General features: G+C 41.0%; 1 protein-coding gene across 3 annotated transcripts; it reads left to right on the forward strand.

Annotated features, from left to right (window-relative positions):
- The first annotated feature begins 577 nt into the window (after nucleotides 1–577).
- On the forward strand, nucleotides 578–10,295 carry cdip1 (cell death-inducing p53 target 1). Of its 3 annotated transcripts, none has more exons than XM_046835046.1 (5): nucleotides 578–718; nucleotides 6,727–6,853; nucleotides 7,122–7,268; nucleotides 9,345–9,618; nucleotides 9,994–10,292. In XM_046835046.1, exons 2-5 carry the CDS (start codon nucleotides 6,769–6,771, stop codon nucleotides 10,103–10,105), a joined length of 618 nt encoding a protein of 205 aa, XP_046691002.1. In that variant the 5' UTR covers nucleotides 578–718; nucleotides 6,727–6,768; the 3' UTR covers nucleotides 10,106–10,292. The 3 variants fall into 3 exon arrangements, with proteins under 3 accessions (XP_046691002.1, XP_046691003.1, XP_046691001.1); XM_046835047.1 differs by lacking the exon at nucleotides 578–718 and adding an exon at nucleotides 4,824–5,008 and having other exon boundaries at nucleotides 7,122–7,235; nucleotides 9,994–10,295; XM_046835045.1 differs by lacking the exon at nucleotides 578–718 and adding an exon at nucleotides 4,824–5,008 and having other exon boundaries at nucleotides 9,994–10,289.
- The last annotated feature ends 284 nt before the right edge of the window (nucleotides 10,296–10,579 follow it).

Consider the following 10,579-nt stretch of genomic DNA (forward strand, 5'->3'; position numbering starts at 1 on the left):
CAAGCAAACATCTACATACCTCAGCAAACCTTTAGAGACTTCTACAGACGTTAGTAAACCTATACAGACCTCACTTAACCTCTACAGACCTCAGCAAACCTGAAAAGAGCTCAGCAAACCTCTAAAGACTTCAACAGAGCTGAAACAAATCTCTACAGGCATCTACAGACTTTAGAAAACCTCTAGAGACATCAACCAAGCCCAACAAACCTTTATAAACTACAAAAAACCTCAGAAAAGCCTCTAAGGACTTCAATAAACCTTGAGCTCTTCCAACCTTAATACCTCAGGTGTTCATGGAGGTGTTCATGGAGCATTGCCTGCTGGAGCAGTGTTTAGTGAAAGGAGAGGATATTCAATACGCTTTTGAAACTTTATTGGAGCAGTTTGGGGAAGAAACACACACTGTCTGATGGTCAGGTGTACACCTAGTGGACAAGGGACAAGTTGGAGATTTTTCAGTACTCAATATATTTCTCCGTGTGTGTAGAATTAACGAATAGTAAAACTGAGTGAATCTCCATCTCTAGAGTGAGTCTCCCTATCCGTGTGCGTGCTCGCGCGCGCTCGCTCGCTCGCGTGCGTGCGTGGTGCGGTTGCGCGCGTGTTGTTACGTCAAATCCATTCCCAGGGAATGTTATTGAAGAGGCGCTAACGGCTAGCAGCTGAACGACTTCTCCAACTTCACAACGCCGAAACGAGCTGAGATCAACCTCAGGTAACCCAACACTATCGCCATCATTATTTCTAACCGAAAAATAATTCTCTATATCGTGTCTTTTTTTGTTATTATTATTATTTTTTTCCGTCGAAGCGACGAGCGCGTGCACGCAGAGCCTCAGCTAGTCCCTGTCATTGGCCTCACGTCGTTTCTTAGAAGGCTGAGCACAACCGTTATTAATTAATTTATTGACGCATTTATTTATACATTTATCTATTTATTCATTACTGACTGCACGGGATTCGTTTTCTGGACGGTTCATTATAACTATCACTCGGACCGTTGTTTTAATTTCTTGACAGCGTTTGTTTATAAGGGTTAATCAGTTGGCTGTTGCGTGTGTGGCTGCGTTTCAAATACACAGTAGTGAATATTGTTCACGATTTGGGACGCAGCCCAAGTGCTGATCCTCAGCTATTGGTAAAACGAATGAATAGAGTTAATAAATATCTATATGGATATTGTATATTCAGCATCTAAGTAGAAATAATGTCATGCTATCGATGCTATAGTGGGCGTGGTCTTTTCCCTTTACCTCACTGGTTAGGATGCTGGTCCTCCTGCAGGCTGATCATTCTGATCCTCCAGAGCTCCACCAAGGACCAGCTTCATCCAGGTGGTAAAAGGGTGTGCCATGTGTAGCTAAACACACTAATATGTTTGTTATATTATTATTATTATTATTATTATTATTATTACTTATATCATATGATTTCATTATTATTGTCATTATTACATCCACTATATAATGTATGTCAATTCACCATAATGCAGAAGAGGCGTGTTTTGGAAGATGGTGATGGAGATGGTGACCATGGCAGTGGTGGTTCAGTGCCTCTGGGTTACTAATCAGAAGGTTGGGGGTTCAAGCCCCAGCACTGCCACTGTTGGGCCCTTGTGCAAGGGCCCTTAACCCTACCTGCTCCAGTGCACTATACCATAACTGACCCTGTGCTCTGACCTCATCTTCAGGAGGAACTGGTAGCTCAGCGGTTAAGGATCTGGGTCATCATAGCCAGTGCCATCTAGGGGTGATGGGAGACAGGGACACCCAAAGTGTGTTTTTTTGTCTTGGTGGTTCAGTGGTTGAGGCTCTGGGTTCTCTCTGGGCTCTGGGACAGAATGTTGGGGGTTTCAACCCTCTCTCCTCCAGGGACACTGTATGATGGCTGACTCTGTGCTCTGATCCTAGCTTGTTAGGAAGCTTGTTAGAAAGGGTCTTGGCTGCTGTCACTGCAGATAACTTTGCTAGGGTGCTGGAATTGGACGCAGGGTTGTCAGTGCTTTTTGAAGAATGTTGTCTCGGCATAATTTATTTCTTAGAGCCACCATCAACAAGCAGTTTTTCATGGCTTTATTCGATAGCCGGTTGCCACATATTATACCTGGCAGGCTTGTATCATGTTTTTGCTCACAGTCTTTGCAGTCTTATCATTTGGTCTTTCCTTCTTTTCCAAGAAACTCTGCAGAATGTTGTTTTGTGGTTGTCTTTGCTAGAGCTAGCTTCTGGCCTAAATTTATTGATGCAGAGAAAAAAACTGTGACTGAAACAAGAGGTTTTGGCACAGGTCATTTTTTAATATAAAACAGACTGTGACTGTCCATTATATGGAAATGAAATACAAATAAAGAGGTGCTTATTCTTTGTGTTACTAAATGGACCATGGCTCGGTTCTGGTCCATGGTCCGGTGATTGGTGACTCCTGATCTAGAGCTGTTTGCTAGCTGGGGTCTAAGGCATGTTTTATAATTTAATGTTTTGTTATGTTGGCACCACAGCTGTCTAAGCAGATGTTTACATAATCAATTGTACGAAAACCAGGGTTTTCATCTGTGGTGAATGATGACCGTAGTGGGATTTTGAGTAATTTGCTCGATATTAAAATGCCTCTGGCAGAAGAACTCAAAGTACATACACTAAGCAAACTGTGTTCTGTTTTTCTGAAAGCATTGTCTAATGCCAGATGTAGTGTAGGCCAAGCGTGGACTTTGACAATTACAGATCTATAGTTTGCTCTATAACATTATTATGTCTGTGTGTTCGTCATACCCGTGTTATAATAAGCTACACTTTTCTGGAAATACTTTATTTGTGAAGATATGTGTTCGGCGAGATCAGGGGCTGAGGTGCAGTCATTCAAAGATACACCAAGTACAGGTTTTAGGAATGATCTGTACAGATGTGTTAAACTCTCTGATAATAACTGACACAACAGAGAAGCCCTGGCTATTCCCTCCAAACTAACATCTGTTTGCTTATGGTAGACAGAGAATGTTTGAGTTCATGAAAGCTGTGATAGTCCATATTTTCAGTTTCTTACTATTAAAAATTATGTGGCAAAATATTAGGAAATGATAAAAAAAATTGATAATGTGGTAATTGATAATAACTATAGACTTTCTACAAATATGTTACATGGTCTTATGAATGTATGTGTTTGGATGGGCTTAGTGTCAGTCATTTTTTGACACGCCCCTACACTCCTCTACTTTCATCTCAGTTTTAAATCAGCAAAAAGCTGAATGAGCAAAAAAAGTCACTTGAAGTTACTGTAGAAAAATCGATTCACCAAACTATCGCGATTCTTTTTAAAACGATTTTGAGATCGTTTTGTTTACCTCAGAATCAATATATATAATTATTTTACTTTTTACTTTTCCAGAGGGCGAAAAGTATTTTGTTGTTGTCTGTATTAGATGACGTCGTATCCGTTTTAAGCTGGCGCGAGAAAGCAAAACCATGGCAGAGGCAGGAGCAAACCTCTTTAAGAATCACGTTTTAAATCACAAGTGTGGAAACACACTGCCGGGAAGAGCTGCGCTGGACATGACTAAAACGGTATGCAAACTCTGCCATACAGTGATAGCATATTGTGGCAATACGACCAACTTGAGCCCACCTTGCTCGACACCATCCCGAGCTGAATTTCGGGCTGACCGCCAAACAACCCGCAGCATCTCAACAAACTCTGGATGTGACATTGAGTAAATTACCATGCACTTCCACACCTTATAGCATTGTGGAAAATGCAGGTTTTCGAAATATGATCTATACTTTGAAACCGAGGTACGTTATTTCATCGAGGAAGCTTTTCGCAGACACAGTCGTGTCTAAAATCTATGACGAGGTTGCGTCAGAAGTAAAAAAACTGTTTAAGCAAAACTCAACAAGTCGCACTTAGCTGTGATGCCTGGACATCATGAGCTACGGAGTCCTATGTCACCCTGACAGCCCATCACATTACAGATGACTGGTATTTGTCTTCTCACGTGCTCCAAACTAGAGCCTTTCATGAGAGTCACACGGGGGGCAAATCTTGCAGAGCCGCTTTGTGATGTAGCGTTCGAATGGAACTTAACGGATAAAGACCCTGCTTTAGTCACAGACAATGCGTCTAATATGGTTATCGCTGCCCAAATAACAGGCTTTCTCCATACCAAGTGCACACTCTCAATCTGACCTCACAGCACGCACTGAAGCTGCCCGCTGTTGCGAAGTTACTCGGACGAGTACGATGCATCACTCTATATTTCCATAGAAGTGCTGCAGGACTTCATGTTTTGCAGGAAAAACTTAGGTTACTGGAGCTCCCTGTGCACAAACTTATAACAGACGTTTCAACGAGATGGAATTATGCCTATGACATGGTTGAACGTTTTCTGGAGCAACAGGCTGCAGTAACAGCTGCACTGCTCTCACCTGAGGTGAGGAAAAGAGAGAAGGATATTAGCACCTTGACTGAGTTAACCATTGGAACAGTTTAACAGCACTTTTATTTTATTTCAGAGAGTATTGTTTTTAGTTATTTTGTTGCACATTTGAATATTATATTCAGGTTTTTGGTACTTGAAAGTTTTATGGTTCAAGGTTCTTTATGCACTATGTATGTGTGTGCTCCTGAAATAAAAATTCAGAAAGATGTGATGCATTGTTTTTGGTAATATAACTCATATACAGTCTCTTCACAGGTGTTGTAAGAAAGGATTCTTATTTAGTTGTATTTCCACACTTCACCACTAGAGGCAGACATGCAGTTTACCAAGCAATGACAAGCTACCTATGACAGCACAGTGCACCGTCCTCCATCAAGAGTATAAAAGGCCATACCACCGAGCAGCAGTCGTCATTGGCCAGTGGCCATTCGACATTGTGCGATCTGTCACTCAGCACTGACCATTCAGCAGTGGCCTTTCAGCATGCATTCTGCATCACGCAACATACCGCACAGCAACTAAAAGAAGATAGCAAGAATCACCTCATATACGATTAATTCAATACCCAGAAAAGTTGAGTGTTCTGAATCCTGTACTGTGTTTTACTGACACGCTGAGGCGACAGTAAGGTTCTAGAGGTGGGGCTTTGTGTATACAGTAAGGTTCTAGAGGCGTGGCTTTGTGTGTACACAGTAAGGTTCTAGAGGCGTGGCTTTGTGTGTACAGTAAGGTTCTAGAGGCGGGCTTTGTGTGTACAGTAAGGTTCTCGAGGCGGTAATTTGTGTATACAGTAAGGTTCTCGAGGCGGTAATTTGTGTATACAGTAAGGTTCTCGAGGCAGGGCTTTGTGTATACAGTAAGGTTCTCGAGGTAGGGCTTTGTGTGCACAGCAAGGTTCTCGAGGCAGGGCTTTGTGTATACAGTAAGGTTCTCGAGGCAGGGCTTTGTGTATACAGTAAGGTTCTCGAGGCAGGGCTTTGTGTATACAGTAAGGTTCTCGAGGCAGGGCTTTGTGTGCATGAGGGGTTAAAAAAAAATTCAGATCAATGCTACATAAAAATAGAGACCTAGTTTCCACTAAAGTGATGTTCTTTTTAATGTGAAATAAAATCAATGTGTGTTAGATTTATTCAACATAAATTATACATTATTAGAAGCTGTGTGTTATATTTTTCTATAAAATTAGAGTATACAGTATTTTGGAACACAGACACGTGAAAGTTATCTGCTATGTTTAACTCCACAGTCTGAGACAAACATTCCCATGTTGTAGTGTAACCAAAACATTACAGGCACCTTGTCCATGGACATGATGTGAAGATCTCGTCTGTCGAAAAGAATTCTGTAGGCCGAGAACGAGACACAGAAGGTGGAGTAAAATTTCACCAGGGATTGTGACTAGACCCAGACTATAGATTCATGGTCGTCAGCACCGCAACACTAGAAATCAGGGTCACAGCAAGGTGAAATGTCTAGAATAGAATTTTTCTTTTTGTGTTTGTCAGACAGATGCTTCTTAAGTGTGTATTTTCTCATTGGTTGGTTCCTCTGTAGGAAACTCTTAGTACTGCACTATTTAAAAATGAAGTAAATAAATGATTTAGATGGACTTGTCCTTGCACCACCACCAGATAAACCCACTGGCATTGATTCAAACATGGACAGATTATAATGTAATGGTATTTCTGGCAGGGAGTTCCAATTACTTAATTAAAGCGAGGGAAAAAGAAACAAGCTGTGTGTCACAGAAATACCATCCAAGCATCTTCGGGATCCTTATTTTCCCATACTGCACATTGGGACACACAAAGTCCAATCTCGGACACTATTTAGAATCGGTAGTAAGCTACATTTTGCTTCTGATCACCATCACTATACCCCACAACATCGTTTATCTGCAATAAATGGACATTCGGTGCAACCCACATGAGTCTGGTTCCTCTCAAGGTTTCTTCCGTATGCCATCTCGGGGAATTTTTCCTTGCCACAGTCGCCACCGGCTCACTCATCAGGGACAAACTTACACTTATAAAGAAAATATTTATTTTTTATCACAACATTATCTGTGTAAAGCTGCTTTGAGACAGTGTTCATTGTTAAAAGCGCTATACAAATTAAAATGAATTGAATTGAATTTGGGACACAGCATGTGTGTTCTGTAAAGTTCAGAAATGCTTTTATTTTATGTTGCCTATGCATCAGCTCTCAGTTCAACTGGATTAAACTTTTGATGTGTTTTATCCCGAGTCTGGAGGTTTAGATTGAGTCGAATGTGCTATTTGTGATTCCAGGTAAACCGTATTCGATTCTGAGTCTGCTCCCTAAAACACAGTATGTCCAGCGACCCTCCTCCACCCTACCCCGGGGGCCCAAGTGCTCCTCTTATAGAGGAAAAGAATGGACAGCCACCAGTGTCTGGTATAACTCTATCTTTTTTCTTTATTATATATTTATGAGTTCAGTGTGATTTTTTGATTTGCTATGCAATGCTTATGCTAACTGGCTTGTTCATTAAGCTCTGATATTTAAAGGTATCATCAAAGCTACACTATATAGACAAAAGTATTCAGACACTTGAGTTTTTTCTGCCATTTCACCTACTCTCTACATTTTGAATGCTACTCTCCTAATAAATATGAATTCAATAATTATTAATATTAATGTTTTACTTGAATTTGTACTGTAGCCTCAGCCACGGTAACGAGCGGACCCCCGCACGGACATCCGCTGCCTCCAGAATATGGCCCTCCACCTTACGAGGCCTCAATGCAGCCAGGCTTTTTGCCCCCTCACGTGCCAGGTGAGGGTCCAATGCCCATGCCACACTCATATGGTAAGCCTTCTATTGCTTATGTTCACCTCATTAAAAATCTTTTAATAATGAGCAGTGACGTTGGAGTAATGCACTGTAGGGGTCAGTCACTGTTAATCCTTGTGTAGCCTATACAAGTGCTGAAAAGGCGTAACATTATGACATTATAACGTTATGATCAGTGAGTGAATTACACTAATTATCTCTTTCTCAGGCACCTGTTAGTGGGTGGTGTATATTAGGCAACAAGTGATTTTTTCTCAAAGTTGATGTGTTAAGGAGGGAAAAATGGGCGAGCGTAAGGATTTGAGCGAGTTTGAGAAGGGCAAAACGGTAACGGCTAGACGACCGAGTCAGAGCTTCTCCAAAACATTGATACACGTGTGGAGCGAAGGCTGGTTCGCGTGATACGATCCAACAGACGAGCTCCTGTAGCTCAAATTGCTAAAGAAGTTAATGCTGTTAAAGCGTTATTGATGGGTCAGAACTGTTGGGGAGCAAAAGGGAGACCAACACAATATTAGGCAGGTGGCCATAATGTTATACTTGTTCAGTGTATACTGGTTATCAGTGTTGGGCAGTAACGCGTTACTGTAATGAAGTTACTTTTGACAGTAACTAATACTGTAATGCGTTACTTTTAAAAATAAAGTAACTCCGTTACCGTTACCGTATGGTGCGTTACCTGTTACTTTTTTAAATGAATTAATTTGGGCTGAAGTGTAGACTACAGTCTAACCTGCTTACAACAGAGACGCACTGTAGGATTGGAGGATGAACCACTGTAAACACGAAGAAGACGCACTGTGGGCGTGTCTCTGTATATTCAGGTCTGTTCGACAGTAATGGCGAGTCGAGGCGAGAGCAAGACGAGTTTCTCAAAGTGGAAATATGCTCATTATTTCACTTTAGTTGACTATAAAGACAAAAACTTTTAAGTCAAATGTAAGCTGTGTCTTACTGGTTCGAAGGTCATAACTACTGCGATAAACAGCAACTCCAATCTGTTAAAGCTCCTCCAGAAACTCCATGCCTCGATGAAGCTAGAAGCTAACTCTGTGTTCTGTTCTACATTGTTGATAGTTTTCATACTGAAGCTGTGAAATGAGCTCAACACAACAGCAGAAGCCACTTTAGTTTTTGATTGTGAATATGTTTTGTTATTTATTTCAGAAATCCTTGTGATATATTCAGTTTGTGCTGCTCTGACTTTAATAAAATAGTGTTTAAAGAAGGCCTTTGTGTTTAAGGCAGTTTTGTGTTTGTAGACCATAACACATAAAAGGGCATTAATGAGAACATTAAAGAAGGTTCTTTAAAAAAGTTACTAAAAAGTTACTTTTAACAGTAACGCATTACTTTTTGGTGTAAGTAATCAACAAAGTAATTGAGTTACTTTTTGAATGAAGTAACGAGTAACTGTAACTAGTTACTATTTGTTAGTAACGAGCACAACACTGCTGGTTATTGATGCACACATTAAACAACAGGTGTTCGGGTTGTACGTTGACTGTTAGCACAAAAGTAGTAGCGTAGTAGATAGTAATGGAAACTGCTAACACATAAAACACACTTGTGCGTCCGTTACATTATCGGAAACAGCATGGGCGTTCTACAGAGCAGAATGATCTGATATGTGAATGATCAGACCAGCTGATTTTCACATGAGCAAAGGTGAAATTTTAGTAAACGAAATGCATTCTGATATTGCATTGCTTTTCCAGTTCTAGTCTGTCCTGTATTAAGTAGATCTATTTCATTTGTGAATGTCTGATCGTTTCCATTTTTTTAAACTGATTTGTTCAATTTGAGTACCTGAATAAATTACAAATGTACAGGTTTGAAACCAGTAGACCTCACATGCGGTCAGAAGACAAGAAATTTGAGTCTGTGCCCATTTCTAAATACACCACACACGGGCAGATTAGAGTCATGGTAATTTGATCTTGTCTTTAGGCTCTGCGGTTGCCTTTTAATATAACGTTTGAAATGGTACTGTTTTGCTTATTCGCCTTTCTGTGATCTGCCAGTGTGATATAAAAAAAATAGCGTGTACAAAAAGTGTTTTTCTCCCCTGTGTGTTTTGCGGTTTTTCAGGTGGCTACCAGCCTGCTCCTGGACACTACCCCCACCCAATGCCAGGGCAGTTTGCTCCAGGGCCCAGCCACTGCGGCCCGGGTTTGGGACACACGGCCACAATGATTGGTCCGACAGGCTCTGCTGCTACAGTCACTGTGCTGCAGGGTGAGATGTTCCAGTCAGCACCGGTGCAGACCGTATGCCCACACTGCCAGCAGGCCATCATCACACGAATCAGCCATGACATAGGCCTCATGAACACACTGTTCTGTCTGTTCTGCTTCTTTGTGGGGTAAGTGGTGCGATTTGATGCCTAGTTCATTCTCCAATTAAAGGAGCATACAGAACCTTCTTAAGTTTCGAGGCCACCTCTGTTTACCAGAAAGTACTTTATATGTCCGTGTCAAAAGGGCGAGCTTTGAGCTGAAACGTCACGAGTCTCAAACCTTTTTTGTTTCACACCTTTTATCAGGCAGGTGGTCATAATGTGTTTGCTCACTGACCTTCTTCTCTTTGCAAATCTCAGCTCTGTTTTTTTTCCAGACATCTGATGTGTAAACACAGGTGTAGGGGTGATGTGCAGATATTTAGGCCCGCTGTGGTTGAACTGTTTTATAAAGTTGTATTTATGCCCCATTAGTGACTTTTTTTTTTCTTTTTTCCCCAGCTGTGATCTCGGCTGCTGCTTGATCCCGTGTCTGATCGATGATCTTAAGGATGTGACGCACACTTGCCCCAACTGCAAGGGCTACATCTACACATACAAGCGTTTATGCTAACAGCTCAGCCTGGATGCACTCACGGCTCAATCTCACGGATTCCGCAGCCCCCCTCCTCTTTTTCATGCTTCATTCCCCAGCTGGTTTTCGTTTTAACTTTAGTTTTTAACTACCTATTCCTCCAGTAATGACTGTGTGTGTATATTTTATATATATATATATAATATATATATATATATATACATACAGTACAGACCAAAAGTTTGGACACACCTTCTCATTCAAAGAGTTTTCTTTATTTTCATGATTTTCAAAACTATTAACAAACACGTGAAATTATATATGGAATTATATTCATAACAAAAAAGTGTGAAACAACTGAAAATGTCATATTCTAGGTTCTTCAAAGTAGCCACCTTTTGCTTTGATTACTGCTTTGCACACTCTTGGCATTCTCTTGATGAGCTTCAAGAGGTAGTCACCTGAAATGGTCTTCCAACAGTCTTGAAGGAGTTCCCCGAGAGATGCTTGGCA

This window comes from Silurus meridionalis, chromosome 22 (genome assembly GCF_014805685.1).
Source record: "Silurus meridionalis isolate SWU-2019-XX chromosome 22, ASM1480568v1, whole genome shotgun sequence".
Lineage (NCBI taxonomy): Eukaryota > Metazoa > Chordata > Actinopteri > Siluriformes > Siluridae > Silurus > Silurus meridionalis.